Below are 26,919 nucleotides of genomic sequence, written 5' to 3' on the forward strand. Positions count from 1 at the left end.
AGTATTGTGAGTTGTTTTCGCTGGAATAAGGAAAAAATCCATCAAAAGGCGCTGACGACTTCGTCGGACAGAGGGTTAAAGAAAACGTAGCCTATTTAGTGTGAGCATGAGTAAGACATAATCAGATGCGCATATGTCTGGGATTTGGCACTTCATTGAATTGTGTTTTCTAGAAAGTCTTTCTTTAAAATGAATTTCGTTTTGTATAAATTGTATTTTAATTTTGATCAATGTTTAACCAGCTATTTGGCTGTATATTTAATAAATAAGAAGCAAACCAAGATCGTCGGGAATGGATTGACGTGTATAACTGGCATGTTTCCTCAGTCTTTGAGCAAGGCTGAAACTATAGCGTCTTTCTGCTTTAACACATTTCTTGATATTAGGCTAACGTTACCCTAGATGTGTTGTGAATGATATGTTTTGCTTATTGGATGTTTATAGAATAATTTGTGAATGTGATGCATGTGTACATCAAAGTGAAAATTAAGTGCATTTCCAACTCTGAACTCAGTCCCCAAGTAAATTCGACTAAATAAGCACATAGCAAAACGAGTTGTGCGGTGTCCCCACCACTTTTCAAAGCAAAGTTATGCCACTGCAATGATCGCAATATTATGTTTTGTGTCAAAATGTTGTTGTATTATTAATCACTGTTATTAACATTGATATTTTGTAATAAAAAATTGTTAAAACTGACTAAGCATTAACTGAGTAAACATTTGCGCAGGCCTGTTAATCTCTCTCGCTCGCTCTCAGATAATAATCTTTCAGGTAATAATGCTAACCTTATGGTATGTACATTTTCATGATTTTTTCGTTATTAAAAAAATATTTCTAAAATGTTATTAGAATAAATTGTTTTCTGAAATGTTCCAATATACAGTAATAGAGATCAATGTAATATATGTCGGTAAATTTAACAGCAATATCATGGCGAACAAATATGCGCTGGTCACATCACATGCATGGCCTATTATGAACCATCCATAACGGTCACATCCGTAACGCATCATTATGGTTGTTTAGAGCAAAAAAGTTAAATTAATTGTAAATCATAATTAGCATTGACATTTTTGCTCAAAGTTTCAAATTATTTGTATTAATAATTATTATAGAATATAAACTTAATATGTAAATCGTTACGGACGTGACACAGCACTGAAGCATCGTGACTTCCTAAATATAGCGCTTATCAATTTAAAAGGCAATGTTGTTATAACAAAGTAAGAGTATTAATATCTCAGTTATGCCCCCATCTTTCTGCAAAATGCTTACTGTTAACTTTAAGTGTAAAAAAGGGAGTCTTTGATTCATCTTTTGAAAGCATGAAATATGTTTGGTTGAAAATGTAATTTTAGTATCTGTGCAGACCTCATTTGTGGTGAATAAACAAAGCACTTTCCTTAAAATTTCCATGACAGCTATTTTTTAGTGTGTGATATAGGTCTTAAATTTAATTCATAATGGTCTTAAAAAGGTTTTAAAAAGTCTTAAGCCCTATTCGCACGGGATTAGTATTACCTGGTGACCTCTAGTAATTTGTAATAATTGTGGAGGTTGTCTGTGATCTCTTAATCCCGTGCGAATAGTCCATGTCTGTAATTTGTAACGTAAAAATTCCCCCGCAAATGACCTACCATATTTCGCTGAACACGGAGGTCCTGTGATAATATTAGTCCCGTGCGAATCGGCATCTCTGTGATTTGGCCAGGATTTAGAGGGTCGTATATAATTTTTGTAAGGTTTTTGTTTCTTGAGCGCATTTTTATCCATATTTCGCGAAGAATGGAGGCTGCATTCATAACGTGCACTTTAGAATTAGAGCCAATTTGGGAGCGAATTGCTTGAAAGGTGTGTTCAATATTATTCTCAATGAAAAACACTAAAACAGAACAGTATAATGACAAGCTCGCTTAAATGGGCGCTTTTACTTTTAGCTTTGAAACCAAATCTTCCACCGTCATATTGTCAGCTCCTCACTCTTGTGATAAACTAAATCTGATTCCTGCTGTTGGTCTGTGCTCAGTTCAGTTTTTAATTGTAACATCTGTTCTCTAACTGAACGAAATGATTTTTATTACTATAAAAAATCAAAACGATGGTGGGAAAGGGATGTAAACGGCGGTGTAACACCGACTATTGCAACAAGCCTAGATAACATATAGCAGCATGCAAAAGGAAGTGTTGTTTATGATATATCATACAGCTATATCTATAACGACAAACATTTACAAGTCTTGACATCATATCCGGTAGATAAGTCAGTAAATACGAGTAAAATCACAGGCTTTGCTTATCCCTTGCGAATGCGCCACGTGAAATTCAGACATGGGGGGGGGGTTATTTCTAAATCACATGAGGTCCCCAGATAATACTAATACTAATACTAAAAATATCCCGTGCGAATAGGGCTTTAAATTTGACTTGGTGAAACCTGCAGAAACCCTGTTCTAACACATCAACTTTTAGGACAAAATGTTCACTTGCTGCCTAATATATCCCACCCACTAACAGGTGCCGTGATGAAGAGATAATCAGTATTATTCACTTCAACTGTCAGTGGTCATAATGTTATGACTGATCGGTGTATATTGTATGTATACTCTCAAACTTTACTTGCTTCTATTTTAGAACACTTGATTATCTAATCAAAATAGCAAAATATGTGTTACATTGACAATAAATAAAAAAGAACTGAAATCGTTTCTGATTTGTTTATATGTTTCTGACGGCTGCATGAACATATTAGTTTGATTTTTCATTTCACTAGCTTTATATATGCAACTTCACTGCATAACAAATGAATTAAAGCTACCAGCTTGATATAAACTAATGCAAATAGGTGGCAACAATCGTGACATTAAACATTTGGGTCAGACTTGCGTGTGTTTTTGTCACATTGTTTTTCACCGCTTGAGGTAGGCTACTAAAGTTAGCATCCTCTCAGCCTCGATGGCAAACATATTGCTGTTCTCCACTAATACAGCATCTAGTCAACAAATTAATTATTTTATAATGATATAAAAACACGTACGGTAGTGTGCTGTATAGGCTACTGTTTAATTGTCTGTTTTAAATCTGCATCTGAAGTATTCCGCTCTGTACAGCGCGTAGCCTCGTGTGTCAAAACAAACTCCAGTGTAGTTTTTATTTTGACTATATAGGCTGCTCTCATACTGTATAATACCAGCAGACCCTTCTTAGCCACTCCTGCAACGGAGCAGCCCGGAAAATGCTGCGTCTCAGACAGTGCACGAATAATGAAATGAGCTCTGTTTCATGTCTTGCACTTGACCAGACGTATTAACACAAAATTATGTGTAAAAAAAAAAATGTCAGTCTCGGCGAGTATCCTTGTAAAACGCAGTCCGTTATGACTCGAGTTAATGTAAACAGTTGAGAAAGACCACACATGTACACTATATATTGGATCTGTGTCTTAGGCCTTAAAATGACAGCAGCCTAATATTATATCTAACATTTTGGGGCCAGATTTACCAAACAGGGCAAAATAGTATGAGAAAGCAATTCCAAAAAAGCACAGATGAAAGTGGAAAGTTCTGCGTGTGATCAACTCAAGATGCGCAAATTAAAGAACAGATGCAGCCGGGTCTTTTCCATAATGACCAACGCAATCTACCAGGAGCAGCGCAAATTAGCATCTGGTTTAACTTAGGACATGCTTTTTTGGGGCGGTAAATAATGCCGCATAGGCTACTAAATATTTTCCATTGTCACTTTTTTGATTATTCAGGAGACAAGAACACTTGCAGAGATTGCTAAGGCTGAGCTGGATGGCACGGTGCTGGGGAACAGGCCCATCCGAATTCGTTTTGCCACACATGGGGCTGCACTCACAGTACGAAACCTCTCACCAGTGGTGTCCAATGAGCTTCTAGAACAGGCCTTCTCACAGTTCGGCCCAGTTGAGCGGGCAGTAGTGGTTGTTGATGACCGAGGCCGACCCACAGGCAAGGGGACTGTGGAGTTTGCCAATAAGCCTGCTGCCAGAAAAGCCTTGGACCGCTGTGCAGATGGAGCCCTTTTGCTTACAATGTAATAACTTTTCATTTTCACAGTATGATCTGTATTTATCAGTGATTGACCTGCCTCTAGATATCAAATATGTCAAGTCAAATAAAAGAGTTTTGACATGGATCTTTTCTCTTTCTTTTTTGTCTTTTCAGGTCCCCTCGTCCAGTCATTCTTGAGCCAACAGAACAGTTTGATGATGAAGATGGTCTACCAGAGAAACTGTTGCAAAAATCAGCACAGTATCACAAGTATGTCCTCATAAATTGAGATTAATTGTGTTCCATATGCATGTAAGTATATCTAAAGAAAAAAAGCCTAATTTCTCACTTTCCTCATTGTAGTTTTAAATTAACCACAAGAATCTGCAATACAGGGAACGGGAGCATCAGCCACGCTTTGCACAGCCAGGCACCTTTGAGTTTGAGTACTCATCTCGCTGGAAGGCTCTGGATGAGATGGAGAAACAGCAGAGGGAACAAGTGGAACGGAACATACAGGAGGCAAAAGAGAAATTGGAGGCTGAAATGGAAGCTGCCAAACATGAGCATCAACTCATGATGATGAGACAAGGTAGTATGCAGTTTTACAACATACTAGTTTTCTGAAAGAGCCACTTATTTTGCCCACCACCATGTTGTGAGGGAAATACTTATATATATATATAAATATTTGGATATAATAACGTTTTGTGCTTGAAAAAGCACTTTTGTTACTGTAATGAAGACAGCAGACATGATCTCCCACAGCCAGTGTGTTGTCTCATTTCTGTCCTTCAGAGAACAGTACTTATGTTCTTAACTTTATCAATGTAAATATTTGTGGACTTCTACCAACAGATCTCATGAGACGTCAGGAGGAACTACGACGCTTAGAGGAGCTCCGGAATCAGGAGCTGCAGAAACGCAAGCAGGTTGAGATGAGGTGTGCTTTTACCTGAGGGGAGGTTCAGTGCCATTTGCTCTACCAATAACATTAGAGCAACTATCAATGAATATTCAAATTGGGGATTATATTTGAAAATATTTTTTTTTCACACCTAATCCCTATCAGCAGTGCTTCCTTGAATTAGGGGTGTCAATTTGCACATTCACATGATCGATTGTCTTATAAATCAGTGGTTCTCAACCAGGGGACCTAGGGGGACTCAGTGATCCTCCGGGGGGGCTGCGAGATCACTTAAAATTAATTTAAATATATTAATATAATTCATCAGTTTTATCATTAATACATTAAATAAATAAAAAATTAACAGAGTACTAAGGCTGGACCAGAATATTCTAATATTTGTTCGGTGGGTTGATATTCGCAAATCCGTCATCCCCTCGAAACAGTTCTCATTCGCGCTTGAATATGTTTACACTATAAAATCTGGCGAAATACAATACTCTTTTTTTTTTTTTTACAATTATCTTATATAGCCTAGCCCTTTTTAATGGGAGTTGAATAGGATCCCAATAGGAACCTACACTGGAGTTAGACAGTTGAATAGGAACCCAACCTCATTATACTTAATAAATATATTTGCGTCTTAGCCTAAGGGTTCCCTGCAACGGAGTATTCTCTGTCTAGAGCACACAACTGCATGAGCTTATATGGAAGAAGCGCATGCCTGAGCTTGCATTTTGGGTTAACCTGCGTTGGTTTGACATTGTGGAAAATCAAAATATATTAGCCTTTTTACCCGTTAGGGGTGTGACTGTGATTCGCGCAGCACGTTCAGTTTTTAATTGTAGTTAATATGTTCTCTAACTGAACAAAATTATTTTTACTACTATAAAATATCAAAACGACGGTGGGTGCGGAGCCGCGGTGGGCAAGTGATGTTACCGGTATTATGCCTGAACACTAACACCGACTATAGCAGCAAGCAAGCCTATTATCCATTATTATCAATCTAAATGAATCTACTGCGAAATATAGGAGCTTGTTACTGGGACATAACAGACCTGTGTGTGTTTTATATCACTAGTGCAGTGTCCGTTCTCGGAGCATATGAGCATATTCCCTAAGCCCTGCCTGCGTGAGTCGTGCTGCTTCTCGAGATTCCTGCCTTTATTAGAGAGAAGAATATGTTCAGCCCCCTCCCTCCGAAGCTTCGAATATTCGGTGTTGATTACTATCGAAGCTTCGAAGCTCAAAAAATGGTATTCGGACCAGCCCTACAGAGCACCAACTCTCTCGTATTCTGAACATAGGAACATGGGACTTCATGAACATTGGATATGCAAACTACATCTCTCAGTTGGATAAAGAAAACCAGTGTCGCTAATAAAGTTTTGATGCATGATAATTGTAACTAGATGAGTAAAGTTTGAACAAACTTTGTTGGCTTGACAAAGCCAGGTCTGAAAGTTTAAAGGAACTTTGAACAGCTTGAAGTTTGAAGATTTTACTCCGAGAAATAGGAAAAGGATCTACTGCCTGCAGTTGATTTTGATATTCTAGGTCTTATCAACTGGCCAGAATTTTGAGATCGCAATAGATATGAAGGACTATAATGCGTTAAGAGCTCGCTCAAGTACTGGGGAGCTAAACCATTTAGTGCTTTGTAGGTAATTAGCAAGATTTTTAAATGTATACAATGTTTGATAGGGAGCCAATGCAGTGTTGACAGAACCGGGCTAATATGGTCATACTTCCTGGCTGTAGTAAGAATTCTAGCTGCTGTATTTTTGACCAGCTGGAATTTATTTAAGCGAGCAGGGCAACCACCTATTAGGGCATTACAATAATCTAGTCCTGAGGTCATGAACGCGTGAACTAACTGTTCTGCATTTGGCATTGAGAGCATATGTCGTAATTTAGATTAATTCTGTGCGGTAAAGCGGTTTCAATATTGCGACCGATATGTGATTTTCAAATACCTCCATACCGGTGCGTAACTGAAACAGCTGCTCTATCTATATTCAGTGGCCATGAAGAGCGATATGTAGAATGTATTGAGGCGGAACATACAGACTTATTGAAAAGTTCAAAGTTCTTGTTTGCCACAAAATGTTAGTTTTCCTACACCTTTAAACTTTTAGTTTAACAAATCATATTAAAAATAAATAGCATAAATATTGGATAATATTTAGAGCTTTGAAGTGCTGGAAAAAGTGTGAAGCCCTTGAAATTTTTTTTTTTTATTTCACTCTCAAAAGGTTGTACAAACCCTGAGATGAATAATGTAAAAAAATGTTTTTAACTATTTCTGCCACAATACCATGTGGTGTAAATCCATGGTAAATGTTGGTGATTTGTGGACTGAAACCCCTGAATTTCGTTCATGGCACAATGTTTCCACGTCAGCGCTGTTTGATCTAATATCTATGGTTTATAACAAAGAATTCTGTGGCAAATGCTTCCCACTATATCTCTCTGCAATGTCTCGCTTTCTCACAGGATCTCCCAGCGCTGTTTAATGTTGTCGCGTGATCAAGATCAGTCCAGTTTGATATCAACTCACAAGCATGTTTTATTAATCATTCACTTTAGTAGTTGAAACGTGAGGATGTTTTATGGGCCAATTAATTCTGGCATGGAAAGGAAACTATCCATCTCCTCAATATTTTGGCAGGGACTCTAAATTGGGCACATCACCGGCATGCACTTCAAAACTATCACTCTAATGATGACCTTGAGTAATCGACCATTGTAAAGTTTCTATTTAAATTATTAACGTCAATTAATCGATCATTGATTAATCAATAGTATCCCTAACTGGAATGTTTCTAAAGCAGGAAAATACAATTTGTACAAATTATTACACAATATATAATACTTTTTGTAATATAAAAAAAATAAGGCTCAAACATCTGTTTCGTAACAAACATGCATGTTTATTTGAGCACTTTTGTCAGTGAAATACACTACAGCCTGTAAAACTGAAATAAATATCAGTAAATAATGGTAATTTTACCTTAAATGGTAATACTTTACAATAAGGTTGTATTAGTTAACATTAGTTAATGTATTAGTTAACATGAACTAACCATATACAACACCTCTGTTCAGCATTAGTTAATCTTTGTTAACATTAGTTAAAGGTCCCATGGCATGAAATTTTCATTTTGAGGTTTTTCAACATTAATCTGAGTTCCCCTAGCCTGAATATTGTCCCCAAGTGGCTAGAAATTGGCTAAGTCTCTGCCTTTGAGAAAATGACAGCCCAGACGAGCTGATCTTGAATTTTCCCTTTATGACCTCATAACAGGAACGGTTACCTCCCTTTCCTCCGCCCAGAGAATTTGGCACGCCCATGCAAGCTCTATATTTGTCCTCGAGAGATCATGGCTTGTGAACGAGTGAATGCTGGCAGTTTCTCAGTGTTTGGATGTACAAATGAAAACAAGTCTTTTTTCAGTTCCTTCTGATCTGTGATCAGTGATTTCTGATGTGTGGCTAATTATTCAAGTTCACACAGAACTGTATTATTCGTGCACACGCTGCGGCTTCTCTCTCTCCCGACAGAACGGTGTTTTCTATCTTGTGAGTCAGTGTTTTTGTACGTCCTTGTCGCGTCTCTGTTCTAAAATGTGCATACAGTCGAGAGTTTCTGCTCAACATCGGCAGAGTCACATCTTTAGAGATAAACCTCACGCACGCCGAAGCTCGGGCTGCACTGATCGGTCTGCCTTCAACATCACCGACCCCCAGTACTGCATCTGGCCCACAGCGGAGGCACCAAACGCAGCACAAGATTAAGCAGAAGGGGGGTAAGCGTGAGGGTATCCAGGCTAGCCAGCCTAGACCCACAATAAACTGGATTACATTCGATTACTGCTGTTGTGTCTTTGTTTGCGCTGTGTACTCAATGCGCGTCACTGACGCTTCTCATATGATAGGAAAATATCTAAAAATAATGCTATAATCAACACTTAACTCGTAACTCGTTCATCTTGACAGCTGTAATGGTACATATGTGTTACAAAGTTGGTAGAATAATGATGAAGACGGACTCAGCGTGACTGAGACTCGTGTTTATTCAGAACTCTCAGATACAAACACAATAAACTTGCGCTCTCATAACTCAGTAGTTACTATAAATAACTTTGTTAGCAATCGCTCCGTCTCTGGTCCGTGATGTCCGGTTCGCGAACAAATCTTTCTTTTGAGTCTTTTTTTAGTGAACCGGTCGAACCAGTTCACCAAATCGGACTGAATCGAATTCGCGTCTCAAGTCAGCGCTGATCCATAATTTACTAAAGTTACTAACTTTCTGACATGAGTGGCAGTCCCTCCGACTAGAAATAAACTAATAACCTGAAGTATATGCTAGTAACTACAACAGTTCACTGAACTGAGACGTACTGACAGAACTGATGAGAAGTGAACTCGGGTCCATCCGTCTCTCTGGCAGCAGGCTCGTGCCTGCTTGTAGACCTTGTTAAACCACGCCCCCTCCGCTACAAGATCTGATACTCATTTCAAATGCAAAGATGTCAGCCAATCATAACAGTGGGCGTTTTTACTGAAGTCTCGCAGCAGACACGCCCCTTGAAACAGGGCATTCAGCCACAGGGCAAACATTAGTATATAAAAAATGCCTTTTATTTCTTAATTATGACATTTTATGATGTAAAAATCATACTAACAATATAAGTACACCTCAGGAAACATTATAAAATAATAGAAAAATGCCATGCCATGGGACCTTAAATAAAAATATAGTTGTTCATGGTTTGTTCATGTTAATTCACAGTGCTAATGTTAGCTAGATTTTAATAATGCATTAGTAAATGTTGAAATTAACATTAACAAAGATAAATAAATGCTTTATAAGTGCAGTTCATTATTAGTTCATGTTAACTAATGTAGTTAACTAATGGAACCTTATTGTAAAGTGGTAACATCTAAATAATATAACAAAGTTAAATATTAAATAAAAAATATCCATCCATTTTAGATTTCCCCACAAAGATATAACACAACATATATATATATATAATATATATATATATATATATATATATATATATATATATATATATATATATATATATATATATATATATATATATATATATATATATATATAAATATATTATATAATATACACCACTCTTTAAGCGCTTTGTGAGGGATGTGAGCAGGATAGACACAATCTCTAATGTCTTCTCCTGATGTTCCAAAGCAAAAAGGTCTGAAGAGCAAATTTTATCTTCTGCAGGCGCAAGACATTTAGGCTATATTTGATGCTGCGCTGCCAGAGAATCCAAAACTAAATTGCCTGTGTGTGAGAAATGCGCATTACAATTAAATTTGACGTGCCTTACCAATTTTAACACGCACAAAATGTGTTAAAAGGGTATCTGTCCTACAATGTTTTTCTACTTTACCACAGTAAAAGATGCAAATATAGTAATTAAAATGAAACAAAAGGAAATGTTTATATTCCCATGTGAAAATAGGTGTGATGTGAGCGAAGATTTGAGAAAGAAACTAGATTCCATGTCCAGTGTAATATTAATATAATATCAATCGGTCAATCAATTTTTATTTACAGAGCACATTTAAACACAACCAAGGTTGACCAAAGTGCTTTACAAAGTATAAAAGAAAACAGAGTAAAACAAGAGAAAATAAAAAAGTAAAAGCAAAACAAACACTCAAATAAACAATCAACAGTAAACAAGAAAAACCCAGGATAACATACTAAGGGGTGTTAAAAGCCAAGGAAAATAAATTTATTGAGATAAGATTTAAAAGTAGTGAGAGATAGGGCATGCCTAATATAGGGAGGAAGGCTATTCCAAAGTTTGGGTCCAGCAGAAGCGAATGCACGATCACCGCAATTTTTAAGTTTAACTCTGGGTGTAATATAATATAATAACTCATGTAATATTGTTAAATTATTGGAAAATCAAGTGAGATTGCAAAACAATACAAAGCTGACTGATGGCTTAAATATATGGGCCTGTGTACTTTTCTCATTTGGCACGAATCCAAATGTTTCCATGGTTCCGATGTAACATTTCATTGCTAACCTATTATTTATTTTTTTAAGCAAAGCTTTGTGCTTCACTTGTGTTGAAATATTCACGTTTTGGTGTACCAGATGGTCGATCTGAATGTGAAGTTTAACTGAATTTGAGTTATATGTGCTTAGGCATGAGGAAGAGAGACGCAGACGTGAGGAAGATATGATGCGTCATAGAGAGCACCTTGACATGAGACGCCAACCAGATGGATTCAAGCCCAGTTTCATGGAGAGCGTGAGTACAGTAAATGCTTCATTTTCATTTTGATGTTATATTTATTTTAGCAGGGTCCAGAATGTGATTAAAATGGTCACAAACAATGTTCCCTCTAATTTTTGTCTGGCTTTTCTCTATCGTGTGGACATTTTGGCCACCTGAACAAAAACATTCTTTATACCAGACATTTTGAATACAAAACAACAAAACTTATAATCATATTAAAACAAATTGAAGCATTTAAACTGACATCTATTTGCTAAATGTTTTCTGTTATTACCACCACTTAATCACTCTTCTTTAAAACACAATGACGTGGTATTTGCATTACTTCTCGCATTTAGTTATTTGGTCTACAACCATTGAAGTATTCCTACCGAGACTGGTTTGGCACACATCATTCTCTTTCTATGAAACCTGTAATACTATAGCGACACTAACTCTGCAAAAACACTGCAATTTCTCATTTATTGGATTACAATGAAATGGCTTTCCCTGCAAATTTTGCATCTGTGTGATCATTTCTTTTTCTGTGCAGCCGCGCACACACAGAGTGGGAACATTGGTTACAAATGTGTCAAAGAAATTTGCAACCATAATTTAAAGGGGTCATGAATTGAGAAATAAAATGTTCATCTTTTCACATAAAAGAGGTCATTGTACTATAAAAAAGTGTATATTTACATTTATATTTAATCCTTTAGTAAACGCTTTTATCCAAAGAGACTTACAAATGAGGAGAACAATAGAAGCAGTCAAATCAACAATAGGGCAACAATATGTAAGTGCTGTGACAAGTTCCAGTTAGTCTAGCAAAGTACACGTAGCAAGTTTTTTTTATTTTTATAATACAAATAAAATAAATAAATATAATCGAATTAGTAATTGTTAGTATTAACTAGGGGTGTGACGAGACTCTTCTCACGAGAACGAGACTAGATTTTTACATAGTCCATCCATCATCTTCCGCTTATCCGGGGCCGGGTCGCGGGGGCAACAGTCTAAGCAGAGACGCCCAGACTTCCCTCTCCCTAGCCACTTCCTCCTGCTCTTCCGGGGGAACCCCGAGGCGTTCCCAAGCCAGCCGGGAGACATAATACCTCCAGCGTGCCGCTCTTCCGGGGGAACCCCGAGGCGTTCCCAAGCCAGCCGGGAGACATAATACCTCCAGCGTGTCCTAGGTCTTTCCCGGGGCCTCCTCCCGGTGGGATGTGCCTGGAACACCTCCCTGGGAAGGCGTCCAGGAGGCATCCAAAATAGATGCCCGAGCCACCTCAGCTGGCTCCTCTCGATGTGGAGGAGCAACGGCTCTACTCTGAGCTCCTCCCGAGTGACCGAGCTTCTCACCCTATCTCAAAGGGGGTGCCCAGCCACCCTACGGAGAAAGCTCATTTCGGCCGCCTGTATCCGGGATTTTGTCCTTTCGGTCATGACCCACAGCTCATGACCATAGGTGAGAGTAGGAACATAGATCGACCGGTAAATCACCATGACAAACCGGTACATCGACCGCATTACTGCAGAAGCTGCACCGATCCGTCTGTCAATCTCCCGTTCTATCCTTCCCTCACTTGTGAACAAGACCCCAAGATACCTGAACTCCTCCTCTTGAGGCAGGAATTCTCCACCAACCTGAAGTGGGCAATCCACCCTTTTCCGACTGAGAACCATGGCCTCGGACTTGGAGGTGCTGATTCTCATCCCAGCCGCTTCACACTCGGCTACAAACCGTCCCAGAGCACACTGAAGGTCCTGGTCTGAGGAGGCCAACATAACAACATCATCCGCAAAAAGCAGCGACGAAATCGTGTGGTCCCCAAACCGGACACTCTCCGGCCCTTGGCTCCGCCTAGAAATTCTGTCCTTAAAAATTATGAACAAAACCGGTGACAAAGGGCAGCCCTGCCGGAGTCCAACATGCACCGGGAACAGGTCTGACTTACTGCTGGCAATGCGAACCAAGCTCCTGCTCCGGTCGTACAGGGACCGAACTGCCCTAAGCAGGGGGCTCCCGACCCCATACTCCCAGAGCACCCTCCACAGGATGCCACGAGGAATACGGTCGAATGCCTTCTCCAAATCCACAAAACACATGTGGACTAGTTGGGCAAACTCCCATGAACCCTCCAGCACCCTGGAAAGGGTATAGAGCTGGTCCAGTGTTCCACGACCAGGACGAAAACCACATTGTTCCTCCTGAATCCGAGGTTCCACTATCGGCCGAATTCTCCTCTCCAGTACCCTGGCATTGACTTTCCCGGGGAGGCTGAGAAGTGTGATCCCCCTATAGTTGAAAAGAGGGACCAGCACCCCGGTCTGCCAGTCCAGAGGTACTGTCCCCAACCACCATGCGATGTTGCAGAGGCGTGTCAGCCAAGACAGCCCCCACAACATCCAGAGACTTGAGGTACTCAGGGCGGATCTCATCCACCCCTGGTGCCTTGCCACCGCGGAGCTTTTTAACTACCTCTATGACTTCAGCCCGGGTGATGGACGAGTCTGCTTCCTCAATGGAAGACATGTCGGTGGGATTGAGGAGATCCTCAAAGTATTCCTTCCACCGCCCAACGATATCCCCAGTTGAGGTCAACAGCTGCCCATCTCCACTGTAAACAGTGTTGGTTGGGCACTGCTTCCCCCTCCTGAGGCGTCGAACGGTTTGCCAGAATCTCTTTGAGGCCAACCGAACTCCTCCCAGGCCCGATTTTGTTTTTTGCCTCCATGACTACCCGGGCTGCAGTCCGCTTGGCCTGCCGGTACCTGTCAGCTGCCTCCGGAGTCCCACAAGCCAGCCAGGCCCCATAGGACCGAGTTCCGAGCAGCCGCATTGACAATGGAGGTGGAGAACATGGTCCACTCTGACTCAATATCTCCAGACTTCCTCGGGATCCGGTCGAAGCTCCGCCGGAGGTGGGAGTTGAAGATCTCTCTGACATGGGGCTCGGCCAAACGTTCCTAACAGACCCTCACAGTACGTTTGGGTCTGCCGAGTCTGTCCAGCTTCCTCCCCCGCCATCGGATCCAACTCACCACCAGGTGGTGATCAGTTGACAGCTCCGCCCCTCTCTTCACCCGAGTGTCCAAGACATATGGCCGAAGGTCTGATGAGACGATGAGGTGTCCTGGTGCCACGTCCACTGATGGACACCCTTATGCTTGAACATGGTGTTCGTTATGGACAATCCGTGGCTAGCACAGAAATCCAATAACAGAACACCGCTCGGGTTCAGATCAGGGGGGCTATTCCTCCCAATCACGCCCCTCCAGGCGTCACTGTCACTGCCCACGTGGGCGTTGAAGTCCCCCAGTAGAACTATGGAGTCTCCAGTCGGAGCACTTTCCAGCACCCCTCCCAGAGACTCCAAGAGGGCTGGGTACTCCGCACTGCCGTTTGGCCCGTAGGCACACACAACAGTGACAGACCTATCCCCGACTCGAAGGTGCAGGGAAGCGACCCTCTCGTTCACCGGTGTGAACTCCAAAACATGGCGGCTGAGCTGGGGGGCTATAAGCAAACCCACTCCAGCTCTCCGCCTCTCACCATGGGCAACTCCCAAGTGGTAGAGAGTCCAGCCTCTCTCAAGAAGTGTGGTTCCAGAGCCCAATCTGTGCGTGGAGGTGAGCCCGACTATCTCTAGTCGGTACCTCTCGACCTCCCGCATAAGCTCAGGCTCCTTCCCCGCCAACGAGGTGACATTCCACGTCCCTAAAGCCACATTCCGTGTCCAGAGATCGGGTCGTCGGCGGCCTCGCCTCCTTTGGGCTGAGCCTGGCCAGGCCCCATGGGGGGAGGCCCGGCCACCAGGCGCTCGCATACGAGCCCCAACCCCGGGCCTGGCTCCAGGGTGGGGCCCCGACTGCGCCATGCTGGGCGACGTCTCGGTCCTTGTTGTAATTGTAGTCATAACGGGTTTGTGAACTGTTCTTAGTCTGGCCCGTCACCAAGGACCTGTTTGCCTTGGGAGACGCTACCACGGGGCATATAGCCCCAGACAACATAGCTCCCAGGATCATTCGGGTACTCAAACCCCTCCACCACGATAGGGTGACAGTTCAAGGAGAGGTTTTTTACATAGTATTTTTAAGAAATCCTCGTTTAGGAAATACATGACAATAAAAATAGTTTGAAGGTGCATTTGAAATGTTTTAACTCATCATCTTGTAATGAATATAATTTCAGTTCTACTTTCTGAGTATGAATTTGCCGTCATATGCAGTAAAAGACAACGATACTCGAGCAGTGTAAAAGGTTTTGCACAAACTCAACTGACTGGCTTCTTTCCTGTATGATTTGTCTCTTAACACCTTAGAACTGCACATGATTTATGAGCTTCTACAACTTTTGAACTCCAACTGAACCTAACTGAATATTAAGTGCAAACAATAAATGCAACCATCAAAGTATTCAATATTCTCAATATTCAAAGTGCAAATAGAGACCAAATTTTTCTTCTGATAAAGAGATGGTTAAAACTACACAGATAGCTTTCATATTTAGAGATTCGCATGCCTTGAGGAGCTGCTTTCAAACTGAGGTAAAATCGTGTTTGAATGCGCACTCGCGTTTACTTTCACTTTCAATTTCACGATCGTGCGTACTCTGTGAATATGGAGCGGTGGTGCTGAGCGTGCATTTTAAAATGGACATTTATCTGACGCTTCTGTTGCGCAAAAAATCCTCTGCCACGGTCCTGTCAGTCTTCTCGTCAGATGATCAGTGCTGCTTGGAACAGCTCGTTTTGAATGAGCTGATGGAATTGAAGCGACCGTTATCCATCTGAATTAAATTTTTATTTCTATAAAAAGCAAAGCTACAGTGGAGATGTAATGTAAACGTAGCAGTGACATATTCTATCCTAACTTCACCCTCACACTTTGACAATATGGCGCGAGACAGCTTTTCACCTCAACGAGAAATCTTGGCACGGGTTGATGGTTCATCAAAAAACTAAAAAGGTGTGTCTTTAGCTGTTTCTTGAAAATGGCTAAAGTCAACCAACCTTATTTATATAGTGCTTTTAACAATGCAGATTGTTTCAAAGCAGCTTTACAGTGTTAAACAGGAAAATAATGCAACAGAATTTTATTCAGCCGTATAGCCCTTCTGGAGAAAACGCTTATGTCATCAGTTCATTTCAATTATCATACAGTGACAGTGTGGGCTTTAGATCAGTAATTAGATCAGTAATTTAGTTTATAGGGTTAATTTAGTGTAATAATTAGATTTATTTGGATATTTAGTTGAAAAATGTAGTGTCCCCAACGGAGCACGCCAAGCCAGAGGCAACAGTGGCAAGGAAACCAAAACCCCATCAGGTGACCTAATGGAGAAAAATAAACCTTGGGAGAAACCAGGCTCAGTCGGGGTGCCAGTTCTCCTCTGTCCAATTAACAAGCAGTGTATGATTATTATTCTGCCAACTTTACAGGTCAGAGGTCATAATAGATCGGAATATTCGAAGGATCGGAGGCAACACGCCGGAGACGGGTTTATTGAGGATGACGTATCGATTTAAGAATTATTAAATTGTAATATTCAAACAATCGGAGTCATCACGCCGGAGACGGGTTTATTGAGAACGCCGTGTCGACGATGCAATTTCAGGGGAGTCTAATTGACACAGTCTCTGCAGACACTTCAGGGTCATGCATTGGTCTTCTCTGGGCGCAGGTCCACCATCTGATCTGGATACGGCCCGGATCCAGCTGACTGCAGTAAACCTCGGGATAAAACAGAGAAACTATCATTAGCGTAGATGCCATTCTTCTGATGATGTAACGAGTACATCAGGTGTTATGGGAAGTGTTCCGGGTTCCGGCTGACCTAGTTAATGCAGCCTAACAATCATTTCATTGAAAAAGTGTTTTATGTGTATGCCACAGTAAAGAGATGTGTTTTTAGTCTAGATTTAAACTGACAGAGTGTGTCTGCTTCCCGTACAATGTTAGGAAGACTGTTCCAGAGTTTAGGTACAATCCTTTTCCTTGCCTAAATAGGAAAAGGATCGACCGCCTGCAGTTGATTTGGATGTTCTCGGTATGATCAACTGGCCAGAATTTTGAGACCGCAGTAGACATGATGGAATATAATATGTTAAGAGCTCGCTCAAGTATTGGGGAACTAAACCATTTAGTGCTTTGTAAGTAATAAGCAAGATTTTAAAATGTATGCGATGTTTAATAGGCAGCCAGTGCAGTGTTGACAGAACTGGGCTAATATGGTCATACTTCCTGGTTCTAGTAAGAACTCGACCTGCTGCATTTTGGACCAGCTGGAGTTTATTTATTAAGCGAGCAGGGCAACCACCCAGTATTACAATAATCTAACTTTGAGGTCACTGTTCAGCATTTTGCATTGAGAGCATGTGCCGTTATTTAGATATATTTTTAAGATGGTAGAATGCAATTTTACAGATGCTAGAAACGTGGCTTTCAAACGAAAGATTGGTATCAAAGAGCACACCCAGGTTCCTCACTGACGACGAGGACTTGACAGAGCAGCCATCCAGTGTTAGACAGTTTTCTAGGTTACTACTTGTGGAGCTTTTTTGTCCAATAATTAAAAATTCATTTTTTTCTGAATTGAGTTGCAGGAAATTACTGGTCATCCAATGTTTTATATCAGCTATGCATTCTGTTAATCTTGTGAATTGGTAAGTTTCGTCAGGACGTGAAGAAATATAGAGCTGAGTATCGTCAGCATAACATTGGAAACTAACGCCATGCTTCCTAATGATATCTCCCAGTGGTAGCATGTACAGGGTGAAGAGCAGCAGTCCTAGCACTGAGCCTTGCGGTACCCCATACTGAACTTGATCGGTGGGACATCTCTTCATTTACTGCTACAAACTGATAACGGTCACATAGCTATGATTTAAACCATGACAAAGCAATTCCACTAATGCCTACATAATTTTCGAGTCTATTCAAAAGAATGTTGTGGTCTATAGTATCAATTGCAGCGCTAAGATCGAGTAACACTAATACTAATACAGATACAGCCACGATCGGATGATAAGAGTAAATCATTTGTAACTCTGATGAGAGCAGTCTCAGTACTATGATATGGTCTAAATCCTGACTCTCTAAAAAGGAACATAATTGTGAAGACACTGCCTTTTCAAGTATTTTTGACAGAAAGGGTAGATTTGAGATTGGCCTATAATTGACTAATTCTGTAGGATCAAGTTGCGTTTTTTTAATAAGTGGTTTAATAATAGCCAACTTAAAAGTTTTCGGTACATATCCTAATGACAAAGATGAATTAATGATATTAAGAAGAGGATCTATGACTTCTGGTAGCATCACTTTTAATAGCCTAGTCGGTACAGGGCCAAGCATACATGTTGTTGATTTTGATGATTTAATGAGTTTAGCCAATTCTTCTTCTCCTATAGCAGTGAATGAGTGTAATTTTTCCTCAGTGACGCTACAATGCTCTGTCTGATGTGATACTGTAGTAGACGGCTGCATGGTTAAAATTTTCTTCCTAATATTATCAATCTTACATGTAAAGAAGTTCATAAAGTCATTACTGCTGAAGTTGAAGCTTTATTTTTGGTTAATTTTGCTACTGTATCGAATAAATACCTAGGGTTGTGTTTGTTTTCTTCCAAGAGAGTCGAGAAATAAGCAGATCTAGCAGTTTTTACGGCCTTTCTGTATGCGAACATGTGCTCTTTCCACGAATAACGAAAGACCTCTAGTTTTGTTTTCTTCCAGCTGCGCTCCATTTTTCTGGCTGCTGTTTTAAGGGCCCGGGTGTGCTCATTGTACCACGGCGTTGGACTATTTTCTTTAATCTTCTTTAAGCGCAGGGGAGCAACTGTGTCTAAAGTACTGGAAAAGAGAGAGTCAATAGTTTCTGTTGCAACATCGAGTTCTTCTAAGCTATCTGGGATGCTGAGGAGATGATACTGACGAGGAAGATTATTTAAAAAGCAATCTTTAGTAGCAGCAGTGATTGTCCTGACATTTTTAAAGCGAGGGGGCGGCTTTGCAACCTTAGCTAAATTAAGTATACATGATACTAGGTAATGATCTGAGATGTCATCGCTCTGCTGCAGAATTTCAACGGTATCAAAATTTATTCCATGTGACAATATTTGGTCTAAAGTATGATTATGGCGATGAGTGGGTCCTGACACGTGTTGCCTAACTCCAATAGAGTTTACAATGTCTTTAAATGCTAATCCCAATGCGTCTTTTTCGTTGTGTACATGGATATTAAAATCACCAACAATCACCAACAGTACTTTATCTACGGCCAGTACTAACTCTGATAGAAGATCAGCAAATTCTTTGATAAAGTCTGTATTATGCCCTGGTGGCCTGTATACAGTAGCTAACACAAATGTTAAACGGGTTTTATCATGTACACTACATAACGTTACATAAAGCACCAAAACTTTGAAGGAATTATATTTGAAACTAGACTTCTGAGTAATACTGAAGATATTATTATAAATTACAGCAACCCCTCCCCCTTTACCTTTCAGACCCGGCTCATGTATATAAAAATAATCTTGGGGGGTGGACTCATTTAAAGTAATGTAGTCGTCAGGTTTTAGCCAGGTTTCTGTCAAACACAGCACATCTAGATTATTATCTGTAATGATAGCATTAACAATAAGCGCTTTTGGGGAAAGGGATCGAATATTCAGCAACCCAAGTTTTATCAATTGTTCATCTGTATTATATCCAGGGATGTAGTGGAGGCTAAACGCACGTAAACGCCGTTTACGCACCTCCCGAAATTCGGAAATAGCGTTTACCCACCTCCAAAGTGCGTTTATCCACCTCTAAATTGAGTTTATCCACCTCTAAATAGCCTACAGTTCCTAAGCCATTTTATTAAGCTTTTTTTTTTATTAAGCTTATGTCGTTTTAGTTTCATATTGTTCATTTTCATTGGTTGTTTGTTGTACAGTTAGACAAAGTCTTTCATATTGCGCTGCAACTGTCAGTGTGAGTAGTGGGAAGTTCGGATCATTTTACTGACTCGGATCTTTGAGTTTCGTTCAGCAAAATGAACTAATCTTTTTGTCTTTCCATCTCTATGGGACTGACAGGAAGAACAAAAGACTCAGATCTCACCTGTCGATTCAGAATCAGAACCCATATGTTGCGTAATGCGCATGCGCGGTCAACACAAAATGAACGAATCACTCTCTGAGACAACTCGGTAGTCCCGAGTCATATTAAAGATTCGTTCAAAATGAACGAATCATTCATGAACGACACGCAACCAAGATTCAAACATTGATATCTGGCAATTTTTTAAGCGCCGTCAAGACAGCAGCCCTCCTCCTAATGCCAGCAAACGGGCTCGGCTACAAGCCCAAAGTGAGTGAGCTCGGAAAACAGTACTAAACTTTGTTTTTGGGGTTAATTTGGTTCACGGTTAGATTCATGCCACTGACTCAACAAGTCACCTCTTCCTTTTCCTATTAGCCAATGTAGGCCTACAAGTAAAATTCAGGATACATTATTATCAGATAAATAACTGGATGTAAGTATATGCATTCTCTGGTATTTAAACCACTGAAAGTTTGTGACAACAAGCTCCCTTTGCTAGTCAGCTAGCTAGTTATTGTTATCGCTACAGCCGTTTGCGGGTACGGTAAACGTTTCTAATGGTAACAGCGAGTTGGACCAATCAGAGGCGTCGCTGTTAAGCTTAGGACTGTGGGTAGTGTAGTTTTTCTTACAGACCTCTAGCTACAGAAGCAGAAACTTTCGTTTCACAACTCGTGGTCAGTCTACCTCAGATGTTTTAGACATTATGGCTGATAATCTAAATCCTTATGGAGAAAAATTAATGGGAGTTTTACTTCCTGTTTGCGTCTGTAGATTTCTCATAAATTCATCAAAAGTTTACATTCTAAATGCAATCGCAAGCGATCGCTGTCTGCACGCTGTCATCATCAACACAAAGCTCTCGCTCTTCTGTACAATGCTGTCAGATCCATATATGGTCATCTCCTTTTTATCAGCAACCAATCGTGAAAGGAAAAGGGGTGATTTAACTCTAAATGCGCAATCTCATTGGCTGATGCAAATTTCTGTGACCCGTTTTCTCAAAATGCCTTTTCTCTCCAAGTCCGAAATCTCCACTTCAGAAGCAACTACAGTAGACTATATACACCAAACTTTCCAGTCTTGTACCTAGTTATATTATAAAAACATTTACAGAGGGATTTGTAAATATATAGGGGTGTAACGACTAATCTACTACATTGATGTATCGATTTATTTTCCTATGATCTAACTACATCGATCTGTGCTCGACAAGTTGGCCTTCCGGACGACATATATCGATCTAACATCGTTTTAAAAAGTAATCAATCGATTGTATCGATCATAGGAAATAACGCATTGGATTTAAGCACGTCAGACTTTATATGGATGTTTTTTCTTAGCATTTTTAATGATAAAGGCGTTAAACGTAACTCGATTCAGTCTGCCTATCTGTGACATAATCGCAACGCACTAGCGCTAAGAAAACAAAACATAGCATGGCGGATGGCAGAGGAGAAGCCAACGAGCGAGAAATTATCCAGCCACCAGGAGAAAGAGCTACCTGTACTTTCAACCCTTGCTAAATGTTACCTGTGCATTCCTGGCACCAGTGTGCCAGCAGAGCGAGTTTTTAGTACTGCTGGCGACATAGTGAAAGCACAGGGAAGTGTTCTGCGGTCAGATCATGTTGATATTTTTGAAAAAGAAATCTGTAGAGTCATTGAAGAGTAGTTGGTTACATTTTATCTTTTGTTAAATATTGTTTGTTTATTAAACTGAGAGTAGTAGCAGGTTCAGCCAGTTTATTCAACCTGAAGAAATGTTGGTTGCACTTTATTTTTGATATTAATATTGTCAATTAATATAATACTGGCTCCCGGTAAACATGTGACTATGGTGGCTGGTGTCTCTATTTTCACGTTCCGTGTAATAGAATCACCAATGACTAGGGCACTTTCAACAGGATACTCAGTGGGTGCTTCACTGAGAGGGGAGAACCTGTTTGATGTTCTAACCAGAACGGAAAAGCGGTTTTTAGATCCGCGACTATGCCGTCTCACCGTTACCCAGTTTCCCTGCTGCGGGGGCCCTGCAGCCCTAACCGAAGAATGTACAGAGTTCACTAAGCTATTCGCATCCAAATCAGTGTCTAAAGCTGTTACATCCTCACTACTCTCAGATATATTTATATATATTTATATTTATGCATTTGGCAGACGCTTTTATCCAAAGCGACTTACAGTGCCCTTATTACAGGGACAATCCCCCTGGAGCAACATGGAGTAAAGTGCCTTGCTCAAGGACACACTGGTGGTGACCGCTGGGATCGAACCAGCAGCCTTCTGCGTATCAGTTCGGTTTAACCCACTGGACCACCATCTCACACCATCTCACAGATAAAGTATGGATGCGTGTTTCTAATTCTGAAATCTTCTCCGTCAGCCTAACTATCTCCTTATATTTATCACATGTGAAGCCCTGTTCACCAGCGGAGAAGCCTATACTAAACATGCAGCATGCGGTGCAAGTGACAATGACAGGAGATGACAACTTACCGTGTTTGTTGATTAATCCAATTTACCACAATTGTTTGCTGGACACTATTTACTAATCCAACTAATGAACTCAGAACACAGGAGACCCGGGTGCAGAGATGACAAGCTTACAGGCTAGCGAAATGCTAATGTGTGATGTTGATTTAGATTAAAAGCTAGCGATTTCAAATTTAACGTGATAGGCAATATATAAACAATATATGGTGATGAGTAAGTTATATTTAGCAGTAGAACAAAGAAAATATATCAAAATGGAGATTCAAACGCAAGCAAGGCTGTACAGAGCTACACACAAGGCAGGAGGCAAACAGGAGACAGGAGCCAAAAGCCTAAAGATGGCAGGTAATTTCACCAGCAGGGAACAGCACAGGTAAGGGTCCATGAAAGTGGTTTTGTGCCTCTTTGGAATGGCACCGCAAGGTGCTAGCTTCTGGAGGGAATTATAATTCATAACGGGAAATGTGCTATATAAAAAGCAGTAGTGTCTGATTCTGCGAGGGAGCATATTAGTTATCACAGTTGAAAACCAAAGGAGCACCTCTTCATCTTAAAATGTTGTATAATTGTGTTTCTCCGTGCGAGATTGCTATCCCGATGAAGCCTTGATTCCTGCTCTAGCTGTTTTATAACATTCATTAACCTCTAGACAGTGCTGGGAGATCCAGAAAGAGCGAGTTTGAATTTGCTGCACTATTGATACAAATATAGTATATAATTTAACAGCGGGAATGATGGCTACATTCGTATAGTGTTTGCGTGTCCCGACAGTTACAAATAAAGCCACAATAAGCTCATGGAGCGAACTTGTCAGTCATCTTGATGAATGATGCAGCGGCAAAGTACAAGAATTGTAACAAATTAAGTCCCTGTTTCAGAACAAAAACGATCTATATAGGTAATAAGTCAAGTCACCTTCATTTATATAGAATTTTTTTTACAATACAGATTGCTTCAAAGCAGCTTTACAGTGATAATAGGAAATTGATGGAAGAGAGATTGTTTTGACTGTACAGCAGCTCTAGAAAAAAACTGTTATTGTCCAGCTAAAGTAAGTTTTTGATTGATTAATTTCCGTTGTAAAAAGCAATTAGTTATTTACTTTGGGGCCACTTAGATGACACCATTTTCAACTAAAATAGAAAAGCGAGAGCAAGGCAGTCTCATTCGAGTGGTCCTTTTGAAACCAGACTGGTTGTTGTCCAGGAGGTTGTTCTGTGTGAAAAAGGTAGAGACTTGAACACAACTCGCTCAAGTGTCTTAGCAATGAATGGAAGAAGGTATACCAGTCTTTAGTTTTCTGTGCAAGTGCAAGATTTAGAGCGGGTTTCTTAAGCAGTGGGGTTATCCTAGCCTGCTTAAATGTTGTGGGAATGGTACTAGTGTGAAGACAGGTGATGATGATGATGTGAAGGAGTGCAGATACAACTGAAGAAGAAAAGGCTGGAAAGAGATGAGTGGACAGGACAGATAGTAGGGTGAAAGCGGAGCTGAAGTCCACAAAGAGGGATCCTTGCATAAGTCCCTGATTTGTCCAAATGTTGCAGGGTGTAGTAGTGGTCTACACGGGTCAAAAAATGTGTACCCGAACCCGAAGAGACCCGTAATGTGCTAAACGGAACCGACCGGACCCGTCTATTATTTCAAAAACTGGGCCCGGACCCGTGCAGATCCGAGAAATGCCAAAAATGTAGTACCCGGAACCGACCTGGACCAATCTATTATTTAAAAGCTGGAACCGAACCCGGTGGGAAGACACAGACCCGACTGGATCCGATTGTCACATATTCCACAATAAACTGATATTAACAAGTCAATAAACAAGTTGCGAAAAATATAACTTTTTGTCTTACCTATAGCCGTCGTCTCCCTTCCTTGTAACGTTACTTGATTGACTTGATGCATTACATCCTTGCCAAAAAGTTAAATCCATGTTATTCCTCTCTTGTTATTCCAAGTATGCTTCATTCACTCATCATTTCAGCTTTAAAAGTCCACTTTATGTCACGGTGACGGATGACAAATGCGTCTTTGCAGATTTGCATTTCGACTCGAGTTAACTCGCATAATAACTTTGACTGTTTGCCTTTTTGAACTATAGTAACGATTGCTCGTTCAGTGGCCGCTGACTTCAGCATTATTTATTTGCTATCATCTCTGTGAGCCGAGTCTGTTCACCAAAACTTTAAGATTAAACAAGACGGTTCATTCATATTATTATTAAAGTCAGTCACTGCGGAAGCTCGGGTTGCCATAGACACATGACACGCGCTTGAGACTGCACATGCGTGTTAGCTGGAGCAACCTGAAATGGAGCTTTTTTATGCAATTTGAGCGTCATATAAAACATTTATGTGACCGTTCACCTGAGATTTTGTTGCTGATTTGAAATAAATTATTAAAATATAAGTTCAAATCAAACTTCAACAGTGCATCACACGTAATACACTTGAAAGCAATTACTTTTTTCTCATGTTTGTCCACAATATGCATGAAGGATTGCAATGGCTGAGAGAGAGAGAGAGCAAGAGAGCGAGCGCGAGGCGAGCGAGCAAGAGAGAGAGATCGCTCGTGTTTTTTCTTTCTTTCTTTTTTTAAACCTTATTTCCCGGCTCACACTTTTCTTATCCTAATTTTACAAATTGCAAGTTACAAAAAACACACAAGCAGTGCTGACTGACTCTGATAACGGGCAGGTGTTCTCCGAGTCCTCATCGACTTGGGTATTACACACAATGTTAAACAGACCCGGGACCCGAAGTAATAGATTTGGACCCAACCCGAGACCCGGGTCGGGTCTCGGGGGCTCCGTGAAGACCTCTATGGTGTAGTGCAGTCCCATGTTGGTCGCATCATCCACAGACCTGTCTGCTTGATAAGAAATTGCAGGGGGTCCAGCAAGGATCCTTTGATGTCCTTCAGGTAGGCCAACACCATCTCTCAAATGACTTGATGACCACAGACGTCAAAGCAACAGATCTATAGTCATTTAGTCCTGTGATTTTAGTTTCTTGGGTACAGGAATGATGGTGGAGCATTTGGAGTGAGTCTCACACAGCTCCAGTGATCTGTAGAAGATCAGTGTGGAGATGGATGACAGCTGGACAGCACAGTGTTTGAGACAGGCTAGTGAGACACCGTCTAGGCCTTTGGCTTTTCTTATATTCTGTTTCCTGAAAACCCGCAATACATCCTCATCACAGATCTTAAGTGCAGGCAGGGAGCAGGGAGGGGAAGAGGGTGTTGATGTTTGTGTGACGAGATGGTTAGAGTGGGTGGGTGTGGGTTTTGAGACCTTTGAGACAGGTTTTACTACAGTCTTAGCAGATTTAAGTTTCTGCCTGTAGGCTGGGAGAAGATAAACCAAACACTGATCAGAGTCCCAAAGCAGCTCAGGGAACAGAGTGATATGCATCAATTAACCCCTAGGAGTCTGAGCGGTTTTGGGGCCCTTTAGAAGTTTTGACATGCTCTGACATTTTTGCATTTTCAGTTGCTTATAAACATATTAATGGCAAAAGTGTAATTAAACTCTATTCAGCACAAACTGGGCTACCATAATATGTGAGCAACATGTATGTACATGCTTGTATTTTTGAGATAATAATGTTTATGCATAATTTTTGAAATTGAGTTTTTGCTTCAAAATGATATGAGAATCATTGAGCCTACTCATTCACATAAAACATATTCATTTACATTTTGTAAAACACTTTTTCTTTGCTCAGGCCTTATGCGAGTAGGCGTGAACGATTCATGAATAATAATGTGATCACTCCTGAGAAACAAAGACCTGCATAATAATGAGCTGCATAATAAATGAGCTTTAGGTAGGCCTACTAGATTTTAGGTTTACTAGATAAGTACAGTAACAGTAAAAAAAAAAAAAGTTTTCTCGGGGGAAAATCTAAATGTTTTTTACTTAAAGTTTTTACTTAAAGCTACACTATGTAACTTTTCCGTCCACTAGAGGTCGCCTGTTCAAAACAAAGGCGTAGTTTGATGACGCCACGTTTGAGCACAGAATCTCGGGACATGTGGTCTTCACCTCACAGCCGGTGGGAAACAGTCAGGATAGGACTCGGGCAGAAATCATGTTCATGGATGCGATTATTAACATTACTGTAGTC

The 26,919-nt window shown here is 40.6% G+C and overlaps 1 protein-coding gene across 2 annotated transcripts in view; it reads left to right on the forward strand.

The window, feature by feature from the left end:
• The window catches only part of pspc1 (paraspeckle component 1), a 93,374-nt gene that overhangs the window by 39,816 nt on the left and 26,639 nt on the right, over nt 1-26,919 (forward strand). For both annotated transcript variants that reach the window (XM_079813046.1, XM_079813047.1), the window contains exons 2-6: nt 3,758-4,059; nt 4,191-4,286; nt 4,412-4,608; nt 4,875-4,959; nt 11,129-11,234. In XM_079813046.1, coding sequence (XP_079669172.1) covers nt 3,758-4,059; nt 4,191-4,286; nt 4,412-4,608; nt 4,875-4,959; nt 11,129-11,234 — 786 coding nt within the window. The remainder of the gene's footprint in view (nt 1-3,757; nt 4,060-4,190; nt 4,287-4,411; nt 4,609-4,874; nt 4,960-11,128; nt 11,235-26,919) is intronic.

Source organism: Gobio gobio (genome assembly GCF_949357685.1).
Source record: "Gobio gobio genome assembly, chromosome: 3".
In the NCBI taxonomy this organism is placed as follows: domain Eukaryota; kingdom Metazoa; phylum Chordata; class Actinopteri; order Cypriniformes; family Gobionidae; genus Gobio; species Gobio gobio.